The following is a 15,500-nucleotide window of genomic DNA, read 5'->3' on the forward strand; positions in this document are numbered from 1 at the left end:
TTTCTTGCATGCAGTATAGCTAAAGCAGATGAAGGCTCCGCCGCTGCCCGCAATTGCGACGGATCCGTCGCATGCCTAAGACTAAATACTCCGTTTCCAGATGAATCTAATTCACTAATTCACAACATGATTATGCAAAAATACAAGGTAATCCACTAGCTGACGAGCTTGCAGTGATCTACAGCCACGTTTTCAGGGTTTCCCCACCTGTAGATTTCGGGTCAGCGTCGAACAACCGCACTAGGGCAGAAACCACTCACCACGTGGGGAATGCGACAGCGTCACCACTAGCACCGAACACGGCGAAACTGAGAATGAACAGGATGACTTGGCTTCCACCATCCAAGGCGGCGGAGGTCAGGTAGTTGTACCTATCGCGGTTTCGTCGCATCAGGAGATCACGACGTAAGAAATCGGGACAACGTACTTTTTGAACCAGCCGGGCCTGTACTTGCGAGCCCACCATTGCGAAGCCATGCCGATGACGAAGCAGCTCCACCATTGGCCGTTGACAGAGTCTAAGTGATAGCGTCAGGTGGAAAGGACATCTCTGGACAGGAAGAGCCTTACATGGCAGGTATCCAATGTACTGCGCGATGATCGGGGTGTTAATGAACTTGGCCGTCTTCGCGACCCAGCCATCTTTCTTGGAGTATTTGTGTGCTGCCAGCAAGTTAGCCCCGAGTAGAGTACAATCCGGCGTTCTGTACTCACCCAGCCAGAAGGGAAGAGGGACGAAGAGCCCAACAATAACGCAGAAAGGTACGATCCAGTATGGTTTGCCAGCAGTGAACAACTCCTTTCCAAGAGCGCCCATGGCCACCGACGCCGAGTTGTAGCTTTGGATGATCCATCCGGACCAGACACGAGTTCCAGTGGGGTCACTGTCGAGACACAAGCGTGAGCCATGAATCGATATGTTTGATAGCCGGGTTTCACATACCGGAGCACTTCGCGATTAGCTGAGACAATCGACTGCATGATCGTGTAGTTGAAGATGCATCCGATGATAGAGCCAGACATTTGCGCGGCGAACGTGGCTTTCGGGGGAAGTTTGACATACTGCCCAAGCTTGAGATCTGCGCAAAGCGAAATGAGCGTCTGGGGCTCGGACAGAGGTAATGTGAATATTACCTTGAAGCATGTACATGGTCTGGAACGCCGTGCTGTTGCCGTACAGGTTAACGTACATGACAGTGCTAGATGAAGTCTTTAGCAAATGTTGCAGATGAGACGGCGACAAGGCAGGACTCACATGGGCTGTCCTGGGTGGATGAAAGCCGCGACGACTTGAATGATATACTTGATCGAGAGCGTGAAGCCGGTAGTTGCGTTGATGAAACCAATAGCCACGGCAAGGACAACGCTGATAGCGGTAAAGAGAATGATACTCCACCAGGGCATCAAGGGCTCCTTAGTCGAGTACTACCATGAAGGACGGTAAGAAGAAGGCAAGTGGCAGAATGAGAGATCGACGTACGCTGCAGCCGATACCAATGGCCAGGGAGAGGATGAACACGATCCCGTACCACCACTGAGGCGCCTCCGGGTACTTCTTCATCTCCTTGTAATGAGGATCGTCTATGTCCTGGTCCTTGGTGCTCTTAAGGAAGTTGAGACCGCCGAAGGCACGCTTCAGCTCGGGCATGTGCCACAACAGGATGTGTGTGATCGCAGCACCGAGCGAAAGGTTGTAGCAGAGCTGGCTGATAGCGTACGTCGTGGTGTAGCGGGGAAGGCCAACAGTCTCGAGCGCGGTCTTGTTGAGCTTGTTGTCCGATGTGAGGATGGCGGTTTGATTGTAGGTGGAGCCTGTTCACGATATGGTCAATCACAATATCACGTTTCGTGAACACTGTGGTTCTCACCATCCGAGGAGAAGAGACTGTTTGACATGAACAGCAAATCGCGGCCGTTGAATTGATTGGTGTAGTATGCGCCTGTCAAAACAATGTAGCCCAGCGCCATGCCGATGTAACTGTTGACCTCTGCGAATATCGCTCAATCGAACATACTGATGGGCGACACGGAAGAGAACTCACGAGTGCCGATAGGCCATACAAGAGGGTTGCCCTGGGTGATGAGAGTCCAGCTGGTGCCGAAGCTGAGCAAACCGATGCCCTCGTTGCTGTTACCCGCGCCGAATAAGTTGCGGACGAAATCGTGGCGGCCATTGTCGATCAAGCACACGATGGAGATAGCAGTGAGCCAAGGGAATGGGTACTGCGGGATCCACTCCCAGCCTGCACAAAATCGTCAGGACAGGTCGGTCTTACTTCATACTGATGCTTACAGAAGATGGCCGCGAAGACGATCCAGAAGTACCTGCGCTTCTTGTGGTTCAGCATACCACCGAAGTGAAGAGACTGCAGCAGGTTGACGACGGAGATGTAGGTAGGGTAGAAGGCGTATGTCGGGTACACGAGCAGAGTACGAAGCATACCTGAAAGATTCGTCAGTACTAGACTCAATCCGACGGAAATCATCGAGGTAGCTCACCCGCAATGCCGTAGCCCAACATTTGAGATGAGAACATCTGGAAGAGCGCAGCCGCGGCGTTGAGATGGATATCGTAGAACAAGTCCAAAGCCGCGATGACTTCCATCGCAACTGCGACTGATGATGCCGTGCTGGCCATCATCACAATTGCGGCGTGCTCCCTATGGTACGCATGGTGAGATAGGTGCACTAGATAAATGCGCTGGCGCTACGACGGACTTGATGTTAAAGGGGCCGGGGTTCAGGTACCGGAACCATCCCCGACTCGGGAGGAGAGCTGGTAGTATTTTTCAGTGGTTTGCAATCACTGCGTAGCAGAAGACTCACAATGCATGGCAGTACCGAGCACATAGGCAATAATCAGACAGAACAACTGCGAGACCGACGCGTTCTGTGGCGATCGTGATGAATGAAGCGCAATGAGTCGCATGCACGACGAAACATACCTGAGGTTTGAAAGTGTAGATTGTCGCGAGAACGGAACTGAACGCGCTGAGTCCAATACCCAAGAACACGGTGCGGAAGGTCAAGACGGGCAGGTCCGGGTCGTCGGAGGAGTCGATGACCTAGTGAAGACGAGACAATTGAGCGAAATGAGCGCCTACTACCGATACACGAACTCACCTCGACGGCGACATCCTCTGCTTTCTCGATAACATGGACATCCGAATCATCTTCTGCGACGGAGAAGGAGTCGATCTTCTCGGCGTCGATGTAAGGAGCCTTGTCCACGGAGCTGGAACTCTCTTCCCGTTTCAGCTCGGAGACGGCTGGAGAAGACATGGTGGTATGAATGGCGGCGTGGAGGAACTCTCAGCAGTCGCCTTTGCAGCTTCAACTCTTAAAATGCTCGGTGGAGGAGAGATAAGGTTCACAATGGCCGTATCGTCCATGAATTCGCAAGGTACGCAGAGATAAGCGAGTGGAAGCGACAAGCGAGCTATTTTGCGAGGGCAAGTGGTGGATAAACTTCCAAGCTCGGCCGCTGGCTCCGGACCGCCACGGGAGTGCCTATCGATACTTCGGCGTGACCGCGTGCCAGATATTCATGGGCGCCCGGTGAGAGATCAACACCATGAAACAGTTCCGTTCTCGAAGAGTGCGTGAGCTAATGCCAAAGCCATGTGCCGCCTTTGCCTTCTCATTCTCCGCGCTCTTCACGGTACCAGAGCAGAAAATGCGCTGCACTGAAGCAGCTTCATCGTGCAGACGAACGGAACATGGTGGCGAACTTTGCTGCCGCCAACGTGAAGAAGTGGCGATATGGAATTCGGAGCTGTGGCTACGCAAGTCCGAGGTGTTTCTGGCAGATAAGCCTAGGGGCTCTTCGAAGACACAGGCACCTGTAACGATGCTGGATATCCACATGCATTCCAAGCGTTTCTATCTTCGTTGCGGAGCGGTATCTCTGACATGTTGTCGATCGCTTGGTAAAAGGGAAGATGCGACTGGTTGGAGTTCGTACGAGGCGGACGCACTAAGGTTGGCAGCACTGTCGCTGTAACTGCGTGACTCACACTCGTCACAGCGTGATGCTCACGGCGTTTACCGAGGCTGAGGTCATGCATGACTTCCTCCTCCTCTCAGTCCTCTGTCGGTAACACGGACATCTATCCACTCCTAATCTCTTCCGTCAATGGCCACAGTCACGCATCACATTCACTCGCATTATAATCCAGAAGATCGACAACGGCTTGAGCGAGACACAGGGCAGGATGAACCGCAGCCTCTACCGACAGAAGACGCACTGGACACAGCTTGGCACACGGAATCCTCTCGTACCTTTCGCGTCCGCAGTCTTGCCCCTCCTCGATTTGTACCGGCCTCGGCAATCTCAGAATCCATTCACGACTATGATCGACCCAGGTCCCCTGTCCAGACTCAACCCCCGGAGGACGGACAGCAAGTATCTGCATCATCCTTCTACCGTTCACTGGTAGTCGGCGCCAGCACCACCCCCGCCCTAGCTTCTCGCACTCGCGTATCTCCGGCGCCTCAAGCTACACAACCCCCTCCTAAAGATCTTGCTCAGCCGGTATCGGGATCTGAACGTCGGACCCGACACAACTGGTTCATCCTGCGTGCCTTGGAAGCAAGTGCTCAGTCCGTTGCCGAAGGCTCCTGCCGCCCTCCGCCTCCGACTACTCCCACCTTGGCAGATATGATCTCGCGTGATCCACCGCCGTCACCTGGCGATAAGCCATTCACGCCCCCCGTATTCCTATCTCTCGGTCCGAGCAATCGCGGATGGACGATGCTCCAGAGGACGGGCTGGAGAGAGGGCGAAGCCGTCGGTCTTGCTTCCAGATCACACTCGGATCATGAACCTGCAGATCAGGCCCGGCGAGCTCGTAGGGATCAGAAAGAGGCCCAGGGCTTCGGCTGGGCAGTTGACACGAGGCAAAGGAAAAGGCTGCGAACACTCCAAGCGGAGCAGAGAGAAGTCCGGTGGGACGAGGACATCTCGGAGATTCGGAGGGACCAAATCATTGACCTCACCGTCTCCGATGACGATGACGAGGACGATAGCTCAGAGAGTTCTCCGCCGTCTTTCCCAGAGCCAGTAGTGAAAACGGAAGATGAGCCAGTGGTGAAAGAGGAAGACGGCGATACCGAGGCCTCAACAAGCGTGGAACGACACGACGATCGCCTCTGCGGATCGACGTCTTCGCCCCATGTTTATCGCGACCACACCGCCCTGCTCACTCCATTGCCCACCATTCTCAAAGCCGACCGACTTGGTATCGGGCTCAAAGCCAAAGCGCGAGCCAGCGCCACAGGCGGCTACCGTGTCCCCCAGAAACGGGTCACCCACAACGACCAAGCCCTCGCGGCGCATATGCGAGCTGCAGAGCGACTGCGTGCCCAGAAGGCGGAGACAGGCCGCGGCAGGCGCGGCTTCGACCGCGCGAGGAAGAAAGAGGAGAGCCATAGGAGGGATCTCATGGCCTACATGAATTCGTGAAGGCCTTCCACTATCCCCCGATCATATGGCTGGCTGTACCTCGTGCATCTCCGAGGGTTGAATCCACCCTCTGCGACTCCGGCGGCTGTAGCTCGTGTGCTCGTCGAGAATACACCGATGGAGAATTCTTTTTCAGCTCCTCGTGCCACCAGACGTGGCGCGCCATGGCGCATCATCCTCCCGCCCTCGGACATGAAACAAAGCCAAAATGGGCTCAAACCTCATTCCCGCTTGCGTTGCACCCGCCCCTCGGGCCAATCGCCGCGGCTTCCGCACGTTGCAGCTGCCAGCAGGAGATGACGCCTGCTTCATCATCGTGTCCCGACACGCAGGGTAACCGCGCCGGGTATCCGATCCGGGCAGTGGCAAGCCTCGTTCTCGGCCTCGCTGCCATGGCAGGCAAATTGGCAATATCCTCGATGGTCTGCGGAAGACGTTGTCGGACTGCTCGTCCCTAGTGTAAATAACCTTGCTGCTTCCTCGTGCGACGGCGGTCATGTTTGATTACCGATCAGCTCCGCGGGTCGTTCTGTTGAATTCACGAGCAGGTGTCATCGGGGTTCGGCTTTCATGTCGGAGTCGCGAAAGGCCTGGCCATCCATGAAGGCAGAACGCCATGTGTGGAAAACATAGTTCATTTTAGTAGATAAAATACAATCTGCAGAGCCCACCGGCTAAGTCGGAACCAAGACGTCGAATAAGAATAATGATGAACAGTGTGTGGATAGTGAAGGACCGGAGACAATTGCGAGGATGAGGGAACATCAAGGGTCTAAAAGTTGCACGGATTCTTGGTCAGCGGTCATGAGGGGGATGTCGTGAAAGCGCAAAGGTATGCCACATAGAAAGCAAGCAAAAGGATATATTGGATTCGACGGGTCGTTCTTGAGCGACGGAAGATGCATGGCGACAGCCACGATACCATCATTAGAGACGGCGATCCCACCCTCCAAAGGCGGGGACCATTGTCATGGGAAACGAGCGCGGATTAAGATCTTGCTCGAAGGTGCTTCGAGGCGGGCACGAGGCATCGTGTCAATCATGCCAAAGCTTCGCCCCATACGCCTCTGGGCTTGTCGAATTTGACGTCAGGGATGCGGATGCGTAGCCACTGGATCATCTCTTTGCTGATCTGATGACAGCGAGAGAGATCGATCGACTTCAACCGCTTCGGCCAACCCAGTGCCATCGGATCGCATGGAGGCGCTGAAAGAGACCGGGACGACATCCTTTGAAGTGCCTGGATCGAAGCCGAAGATGTGCCGACCGAGGGCGTAGAAGGGGGCAGGGCCTGGATCTGGCGCGCATAGGACCGGACGTGTGCGGGGACACGGGATTCCACGAGAACGCGGAGGGCATCCCATTCAACGGTTGAGCAAGCTTCGAGATTGAGGACTTCGAGATGAGGGCAAACCCATGACTGTGCCGGTGGAGGCGCAGACAAGCCCTGAGGCGATAGCCCAATTAGCGGATGTCCCTTCCCGCCAATTGTTAAACATACCTTGAGGAACTCGGAAGAGATATCCTCCACATCGACCATCTCGAGAACAGTCAAGGATGACAGTTTCCGAAGGAGCCTCAGGAGCGTGAGTTCGCTGAAGTAGGTAGACTCTATACGGAGATGCTTCAAGGGAAGCGATGCCAGGGCTTGCCGCTGCAAGAACTTGAATACGCTCGAGGCGTTGTGCATATAGCACAGTTCCATAGACTCCAAAGCGGGAAACACCAACTGCCCCATGATGGCCCGGACGCGAAACATCCCGGCGCAATGGAACGCCATCTTCCTTAGATGCGTGAGGTGGACCGGATGGGCAGGCAAAGGGGGTATGTAGTCATCCGGGTACTCCGTCTGCCGTAACCTGTTGTAGTCGTAAGGTACACAGGTATCGGGGTCTACATCTGACATGTTGCGGAGGGAGAACTCCTCGAGGCCGGGACAAGCGCGCAAGATGTCCAGCACGACGACGACGGATGGGGAAGATGCGTTCCAGTACCCGTCAAGCTTCAAAGTCCGCAATGCACTGACTATACGTAGATCCCATGCGAAGTTGAATGATACGAATGAGCAGCAATGCAGTCGCGGAGTGTGCCCGTTGAACAAGGGCAGGTTGACCAAGAAGTGTTCCTCCTGTAAAGAGTTCCCTATATGGATGGACAGATGCTCCAGAAGCGGCGCATCCTCTTGACACCGACCGAGTGCAGCATGAGCCTGTGGCCTGGTTGGTACATGAAGCCTGACATACGCCTCGTGTTAAACCTTATACTTTGCATTGGTGACCATGCATGCGCTTACCTGAACGACTTCCATCGATAAATGGACGGTTTCAAGATGTCCATAGCGTGCACCACGGTCTGAGTGGTAGACCCTCCCTGCTCCAACTGAGGATCGAAGTCGATGCAAACGTGAATGGGCGCGGACTTGGACCTGGACAACTTTCGTCGTGCAGACTCCAGCGAGTTGTGATTGCTGATCACCACTCTGGACCAGAGAACAGGCGTTTTGATCGCGACTTCGCGAAACCGCTTGCTCACCAGCATGACCGTAGAAAGCATTAAAGGGTCTTCTTCTTCCACGTCAAACACTGCGACAGTGAAGATCTGCGCCAGGAGTTCGTCGGGTATACGATGTATGGGAGATTGAAGCCGAGCGGCCTGTGCCAACCTAGACACGAGCAAGTTGCGTTCGCTCATGAGATTCGCCATCTTCGACTCTATGTGACTGATCTTGTCACGAAGGTTCGAGATCGAGGCATTTGAGTACGGAGGTGCGTTGTCAACCAGAGCAATGGCGGCGGCTGGGGCAAGGGGTTCGCGACCGCGACCGGAGAGATGCGTTGCCGGAGGAGATTTGCGTGGAGGAGCAAAGACACTGGGCGGCACTCTCGGCGTCGAGCTGGAGTGGACACTACGTATCACATGCAGAGAGCCAGACTTGCGCCCTAGGGAGTATGAGTCCTTCGCAGAGCTCCCGGAGGAAGACTTCATGGGGTGGGTACTGTCGAGCGCGAGGTGAAGAGAAGAAGGGAGGGCAGACGTAACGGATGCCATGTCGGATGGACCTAAGAAGTTTCCGCCTTCGGTGGCCCAAGAGTTCGACTGCGAACGGCTGTGTTGGATAATGGACCGCCTAGCCGGGAATGGTGGCGACGACCGATCGGAGGACCTGTGGCCAACAGCGCACGCTCAACGACGCCGACTCGACTTCGGACTGTCGGAAGCAATGCTCACCCCGAGGCTCAGCGACCGTGAAGGCGCATCGTGTTCGCTGCGCGGCGATTACGGGGAGGGCGGCGGAGGACGCCAGAGTCTTATACGAAGGCCGGATTGCCCGCCGATAAAGACTGTTCTTTGCTATGGCCCGGTTGGGATTCGGAAACGCACGAGGCCGGGGGCATGGTTCGTTCAGAGCGGTCAGACGTACAAATTCGCTTGATGAGTGGACGAAACGTGGAATGGCCAGTGTGCATCCGATGACACGAGGAGGTAAAACGATGCAACGAGGCAGGCGCAAGACAAGCATCCGCTCTCACCGCCCACACCACCTGCCACCGTCGTAATCCTGTTCTTATCTGGGCTCATTTCAATCCCATTTGGCGGGCACGCCCCCTTTCTGATTTCAGCTTCATTCGACTATTACGGAAGGCGACAATTCTATGCAAACTTCCCCCCGAAGCTACTGCCGTCATATTCACGTTTCGGCGCGCACACTCGCTTGCTCTGTCGAACGGTAGTAGTAAAATTGGCCCAGGACCTGCGTAGCCAATCTCGATCAGCAATATCCTCCATATGTTGATGAGCACTCACGAAGACGTCCAGGAAAACAGTCAGCCCACTCCCTGGCAGTCCAGTACCATTCAGTGCAGGTAGTCAATGACGACGATTTACGTACGTACCCGCAAGCCAGCTGGCGTTCGCGATCAGATACCGCGGCTCAACCGAGGCCGCGATGATAGACAACGCATATGTGGTGTTCCCAGAGATCGAGAACATGAACAGTCCCGGCGAGAGTCCTTCGCACTTTGTGACAAAGTTCTTCCCTGGGGCATCGTTAGACAGCTTCGACGTTGACATGCAGTGGATAAACTCGCTGATCTGTGGAAGCCGGGCTCCAACTTGGAGCATTTCATTCAGGTCAGCTATATCGGGTCCGGCATCGTCAAACCGGGCACCCACGGTAAAGGACGGCGCTGATCCAGCCCATGACCTGACTACGCCACTCGAGTACTTCTCCGGGTTTCGTGCTCGGCTTGCCTGTGTTAATGCGCGTGCTCACCCACCATGCGGCGGCCCCAGAGGCGTAGACGATTAGGAGCGCAGCTCCGTACTTCGCGCATGTTTGGAGCGCGGGCGAGGGTTTGTTCTCGACTTCGTGTGCATGTTCAGGCGGCAGCAAGGGGGCTTCTTCGTTTGTTCTTTCGGACAAACCCGCGACTCTGGCCGGGTCGGATCTCTCAAATCTCGCGGTGCCCTTCCAGCGATAGTAGTAAATCTGGAAGAGCAAGACGACGTCGCAGATAGAATACTATAGGGGCAATCGCCGTCAGATGCCCAGTAGGATCTCACCATAGAGTTATAGGACTCACATATAACGCGAGGATGATAATTGTGGGGATGAGCCTTGCGAGCAAAGCACCCCCTAGGCTGAACAAGTCTCCAAGAAGCCAGATAATAACAAATCCGATGCTGATGCCTTCCCCAGATTGGAGACGGTAATTTTCGATGATCTGCGGTGAGTAGACCACGATCCTGGTAGTGAATGGCATTTAGCACTTCGTGACGCGAGTCGGTTAAAGCAACGAGCCTACCAACAGGCGATGGAAATGTAGCCGAGCTTTTGGAGATATAGTCAATGGAACTGCGTATCTATCTTCTGTGAATGTTTGAGCGGCTGACCAGGCTGCTCAACGTCTCACTCATGGTAGAAAGTTAAAAGCCTACGGAGAGTGGTCGGGAAATTGCCGAAGCAGTGGGAAGCCACACGTGACCTCACTTTCGCAGAGAGCGCTGCCGTGCCGGAGAGCCTTCGCGGCTGACGGCGTCGAGTTCACTGGTACTACTGGCAACATGAACGACCCCCAGCAGGCTTTCCGGAGGTTCGCGCAACAATTGCAGAAGTCAGGAGGTGGCGGAGGTGGGCGGCCTCCTCCAGGCCTCCTCGGCGGAACGGGTCTCCTCGTCGCTCTCGTTGGCGGCGGCCTTTTGCTGAACGCTAGTTTGTTCAATGGTGCGTCGGTTGTCGGGAATTATGAAGTTAGTTGCTCATTGCAAGCGTAGTTGATGGTGGTCATCGAGCGATCAAGTACACTCGGTATGACGCTCTCTTGATGACGCGCACAGTCATTCACATTCTATGCCAGGCTGCACGGTGTCAAGCCTGATGTCTATCCCGAAGGAACCCACCTCATGGTGAGCCTTTACCCTAGCAACACGCGAGTCCGAGGTTGAATGCAAAGTTCCAGCTTCCATGGTTCGAGACGCCAATCATCTATGATATCCGCGCGAAGCCACGGAATATCGCCAGTCTAACCGGCACAAAAGACCTGCAAATGGTCAACATCACTTGCCGTGTACTCTCGCGACCAGATGCTCGTGCACTCCCTACCATCTTCCGAGAGCTCGGCACTGATTACGACGAGCGGGTTCTGCCGTCCATCGTCAACGAAGTGCTGAAGAGCGTCGTTGCACAGTTCAACGCGAGTCAGTTGATCACTCAGCGTGAACAGGTCAGTCTTGCCTTGGGCCTCGATTCAACACTCTTGTTGAACCATATTCTCGATAGGTGTCGAGGCTTGTGAGGGACAACCTCACCGCACGAGGGCTCAAGTTCAACATTGTGCTCGATGACGTCTCTATCACCCACGTCGCTTTCTCCCCCGAATTCACGCGGGCTGTCGAAGCCAAGCAGGTGGCCCAGCAGACTGCGTTGCGTGCGGCTTTCTTGGTTGACCAGGCCATCCAAGAGAAGCAGGTGCGTTGCGTCACCTCTGACGTTGCTGAGCTGCGTCCATTAGTCTGACTTCAACCTCTTAGTCGATCATCGTACGCGCTGAGGGTGAGGCACAATCTGCAGAACTCATCGGCGATGCGGTGCGCAAAAACAAGGGTTTCCTCGAGTTGCGTCGGCTCGAGGCAGCTCGCGAAATCGCGGACCAGCTTGCTCAGTCGGGCAACAAGGTTATGCTCGACTCGAGCAGCTTGCTTTTGGATGGTAAGCCTTACTTCCACTTTTATCTCATCTACCAAGCTTTGACACTCCGCCGTTAAAGTAACCAGCGACGTGAGGAACACAAGGAAGGAGTAATCAATACTGTCTACCTACCACCCGTATGATCGTTTCAGTAATCGCATCTCCACTCCGTATATGGTGGGCTTTCACATCAATCAAAAGCATCAAAATGGAAGCAGTGATGTCAATCGACACGCGTAAGTACAGTGTATTCCCATGTTCCAAAGCAGAAAAGTAGCGAGCGACAGACGGCAGACAATGCAACGACAGGTTAGTTGTAAACCAATTATAGGTAAGCTTTGGGAAAGAGGTATTATACGATATATCTAGCGGGCTACGGCAATTTCTCAGGCAGCGAAATTGGATGCACTGTACGAGAAACCTGCAAGGCACGTTAGTTTATGTCATCAAAAGGTGGATATGAAGACGAACCTGCGAACTGGGCTTGTACGGTGGACGAGAGCTGACTTCCCTCCACATAGCTGTCCATAGGGGCCTCGGATGTAAACTCGGTGTCGAAGTTGGACACATCCACGGGGCTGGCAACGCTCGGCTTGAATGGCGGATGAATCTTCTTTTCCAGCAGGAGCTTGAAGTCAATATGCTTGGCGAAGAAGGGATGCTTCTTGATCTCGTCGGCCCCATTGACGCCGAGTCGTTGCGTCGGGTCGCGGGTAATGAGACCGGTCAAGACGCTGCGAGCCTCGGCGCCAATTTCGTCCCCGAAAAGGAGTGGGTTACGCAGGATCTTCTCGTACATCTTGTCGGTGACCTCTGGTTGACGATGAGACCTCAGTGAGCAAGGTGATCGCTGAGACGAATTTGGCTGAACGAACCATCGTAAAACGGTGGCAGCCCTGAGAGCATCTCGTATAGCAAGACACCCAATGTCCACCAATCAATTGTTTTGTCTAAGAGGAGTTTAAACACGACTGACAGAGCTGACGATGTTGGATACTCACTGTATCCTTGTCCGTTTAGGATCTCCGGTGCAAGATACTCCGGAGTGCCGCAGAATGTGTTGGTCGTGTCTTCGTCCTTCATGTTGAGTTTGCACAGGCCGAAGTCGCAGAGCGCGATGTGGCCAGTATAGTCAAGGAGAATGTTCTCCGGCTTCAGGTCGCTGTAAACGGTGTGTTAGGTCGGGCCGGCGGAATCTCTTCGAATATGTTTTACCGATAAACCACGTTGAGCTCATGCAAGTGCTCGAGCGCCAGGAGAAGCTCTGCACTGTAGAACCGACTCCGGACTTCGCTGAAGCGTTGCTCCTGTTGCAGGTGATGGAACAGCTCTCCGCCATTTACAAACGCGAGAACGAGGTAGAGTTTTTGTTCAGATTGGAAACTGAACTTCAGCGGCACGATGAAGGGATTGTTAATCCGGGCGAGCACCAAGCGTTCTGCAAGCGTGTGCGTGATCTCGTTTCTGTCGACGATGTGCGCCTTGCGAATCGTCTTCAGCGCGTAGATACGGCCGGTGTCGCGCTTGCGAACTTGCATAACCTGAATATTAATCATGAGAGTAGTTCACGAGGTTGTGTGAGGTACACACCTTGCCGAAACTACCCTTGCCGATGACAGTGATGAGCTCGAAATCATCGATACTTATGGGCTGCCCTGAGCTCGGTTGATACGCGACACCAATTTGGATCCGACCTTTGCCACCTTGAACATCGTACCACTTATCCTGAGATCCGTGGTTGTCGAAGTCCGGGGTGAACACGACGCTGCCCAGGAAGATATCGTTCTTTCCCATGTCATCGGCCATACCATCGCTTCCACGCTTGGGCTCTTCCTTGCGGAGATAGCATTGGATAGATATCTCGGAGTTGCGGGATACATCGCTAGAAAGAAGAAGTTGAGAAGCAACCACGAATACTGAATCGCGACCTACAAGTGGGCAGGGTACATGTAGACGGGCTTGGCCAGTGTGCCTCCAAGCGGGTGAATAAGGATTTGGTTGACCTCGAACTCCATCACAAGGTAGGGAAGCCACCAGCCTACGGAAGAGGTAAATTGCGAGAGCGCGATAAAGCACCCAGAAGCACTCACATTGTGTCCTCTGCACGCTGCTGTTCCCGCCCCTAGACTTGTGTCCAAGACGTTGCTGCGTCACGCTGGAAGGTGAGATGCCCTCGGCGACCTTTGCCTTCGACGACGCAAGAGCCGATGCGACATCCGACGGAACGGATGTCCCCGCAGGAAGTTCGAGCCCGTCGGCGTCTGGACGGCAGAAATAAGCTTCGTGAGCTGGGTAGCGTGGAAGGAAGAAGACCCACCGAGGACCCGGATGGTAAGCATTCCATTCCGGGGCTTGACTTGAGGGGCTCCCCGAGAGTTACCCGGGGTCGGCGTCGCAGAACGCGAGTCAGGCTGTTCTGCGTTCAAGGTTGCCGAGGACGCCTTGGACTTGCTCTTGCCTAATCTCCAAGACATGGCGAGCACAGGTTGCACGTCGACAAGCGATGGGGACTATTACGGTCTTGAATGGCCTTGAAGCAGATGCTCGAGCTCGACAAAGACCTGCTTTGCCTTGCCAACGGAGTGCGGACACGTAGAGAGGAGGAAAAGCTGTAGTTACGTTAGAATCGGGTCTCAAAACGCGCCGTTCGTGATCTTGTCGCTGAACTTGACTTTTTGAAGCTCCGCCTCAAATCCCTTCCGAGCCGTCGGCGCTATGTCACTGTCAGGCTAAGTAACAGATCACTTCACTTTGCCGTGAGCGTTCTGCGTATACATCTTGACGCGTGCGCTAAATCTTGCATCCTCCGATTCACCCATAGACCCACTATTCCAAACTATCCTACGCTCCCGGCCGGACGCGTCCGACTACTCGTGGATCCGGATCACATATCCTACTTCCGCTGTCAGCGCTTGACCTCCCTCGCATTGAGCGATATCAGTGGACCTCGACATGATACTCAAGTTTATGTTGGGACATCTTCCTACGACGGCGCCTGTGGAAGCTATCAAAGATCATGCGCATTGATCTCGGACTGTATGCGGCAGGCCATATCCATGGCGTACGCCAGGGCGCTAAGTAGCTACGCGCCTGAATGCAGCATGCAAATACGGTGCTTCCATGTCTCTAGTGCGCGGTCTGCATGGCCTGCCATTATCGCTGAAAACTATGCTATATTGTTATCTTGATCTTTTACCACCGCAAGCATGCGAGAAATGCCACTGGCGTGGTGCGTCGAGGGTGTAAATCAACGGAACCGCGGCCTGGAACTGTCAATTGTGCAGGTGTTTCCGGATGCTCGTCCAGTGCAAGGATACCTGGATTCGCGCGGGGGATTTTAACTGGCACATGCACCCATGCTAGATCCTTTTGAAGGTGCAGTACATGTTCATCTTGGGTATAAACGGGAGCCTGGTCCTCTCAACATGCACAAGGTTGACAGTGACGTGATAAGATACCACGGGCACTTGCTGTTCCCTTCCACACTAAACCAGGTGAGACGATGGACGTGTTACGAAGTTGCCGAACTTGATTTGCCGCAATCGCAAGCGAACCTCGCCGTTCATTATCATATGCTATCCGTTCTGTTACGGCAACTTTGTGTGCCATCTCTTTACTCAGGGACGTATCATATGCCATACTCTGTTATGCCAGCTTTGTGTGCTATCTCTCTCATGCAATGACACAACGCACCTGCAGCTATCCGCAAGCTTTATATGGGCTAGGTGGATCAGGAAGAGCTTCCAATTATTGTTAGGCCATGGCTCCTCCTATAGTCCCGTCCAAAAATGGGGCACGCAGTATCATGGTCTAGACGATCATCCGATGGACGAGTTACGAGGCGATAGC

At 54.3% G+C, this 15,500-nt stretch overlaps 5 protein-coding genes across 5 annotated transcripts; 1 reads left to right on the forward strand and 4 right to left on the reverse strand.

The window, feature by feature from the left end:
* Positions 1 to 256: 256 nt before the first annotated feature.
* PUNSTDRAFT_60753 (OPT oligopeptide transporter) lies at positions 257 to 3,282 on the reverse strand (the record flags this gene model as incomplete). Its single annotated transcript, XM_007380233.1, has 16 exons — positions 257 to 371; positions 428 to 518; positions 571 to 663; positions 715 to 884; positions 944 to 1,079; positions 1,135 to 1,199; positions 1,256 to 1,425; positions 1,481 to 1,812; positions 1,869 to 1,988; positions 2,043 to 2,243; positions 2,294 to 2,443; positions 2,500 to 2,660; positions 2,719 to 2,776; positions 2,827 to 2,890; positions 2,946 to 3,065; positions 3,124 to 3,282. 16 exons carry the CDS (start codon positions 3,280 to 3,282, stop codon positions 257 to 259), a joined length of 2,205 nt encoding a protein of 734 aa, XP_007380295.1.
* Positions 3,283 to 4,505: 1,223 nt separating this feature from the next.
* Positions 4,506 to 8,449, reverse strand: PUNSTDRAFT_97559 (uncharacterized protein; the record flags this gene model as incomplete). The annotated part of the gene is made up of 3 exons (XM_007380234.1): positions 4,506 to 6,911; positions 6,966 to 7,698; positions 7,758 to 8,449. The coding sequence occupies 3 exons, from the start codon at positions 8,447 to 8,449 to the stop codon at positions 6,504 to 6,506; spliced, it is 1,833 nt and encodes a 610-aa protein (XP_007380296.1). The 3' UTR covers positions 4,506 to 6,503.
* Positions 8,450 to 9,152: 703 nt separating this feature from the next.
* On the reverse strand, positions 9,153 to 10,381 carry PUNSTDRAFT_130977 (PQ-loop-domain-containing protein; the record flags this gene model as incomplete). Its single annotated transcript, XM_007380235.1, has 7 exons — positions 9,153 to 9,215; positions 9,269 to 9,300; positions 9,358 to 9,576; positions 9,638 to 9,986; positions 10,048 to 10,210; positions 10,270 to 10,295; positions 10,358 to 10,381. The coding sequence occupies 7 exons, from the start codon at positions 10,379 to 10,381 to the stop codon at positions 9,153 to 9,155; spliced, it is 876 nt and encodes a 291-aa protein (XP_007380297.1).
* Positions 10,382 to 10,488: 107 nt separating this feature from the next.
* Positions 10,489 to 11,860, forward strand: PUNSTDRAFT_97564 (uncharacterized protein). Its single transcript, XM_007380236.1, has 7 exons — positions 10,489 to 10,688; positions 10,739 to 10,772; positions 10,822 to 10,870; positions 10,924 to 11,187; positions 11,244 to 11,432; positions 11,495 to 11,672; positions 11,731 to 11,860. The coding sequence occupies exons 1-7, from the start codon at positions 10,529 to 10,531 to the stop codon at positions 11,763 to 11,765; spliced, it is 909 nt and encodes a 302-aa protein (XP_007380298.1). The 5' UTR covers positions 10,489 to 10,528; the 3' UTR covers positions 11,766 to 11,860.
* Position 11,861: 1 nt separating this feature from the next.
* On the reverse strand, positions 11,862 to 14,239 carry PUNSTDRAFT_82073 (Pkinase-domain-containing protein). The gene is made up of 9 exons (XM_007380237.1): positions 13,969 to 14,239; positions 13,742 to 13,912; positions 13,584 to 13,689; positions 13,242 to 13,533; positions 12,867 to 13,192; positions 12,653 to 12,813; positions 12,527 to 12,601; positions 12,123 to 12,464; positions 11,862 to 12,072 (listed from the first exon to the last, which is right to left on the reverse strand). Exons 1-9 carry the CDS (start codon positions 14,123 to 14,125, stop codon positions 12,038 to 12,040), a joined length of 1,665 nt encoding a protein of 554 aa, XP_007380299.1. The 5' UTR covers positions 14,126 to 14,239; the 3' UTR covers positions 11,862 to 12,037.
* Positions 14,240 to 15,500: the final 1,261 nt, after the last annotated feature.

The sequence above is a fragment of the Punctularia strigosozonata genome (genome assembly GCF_000264995.1).
Source record: "Punctularia strigosozonata HHB-11173 SS5 unplaced genomic scaffold PUNSTscaffold_2, whole genome shotgun sequence".
Lineage (NCBI taxonomy): Eukaryota > Fungi > Basidiomycota > Agaricomycetes > Corticiales > Punctulariaceae > Punctularia > Punctularia strigosozonata.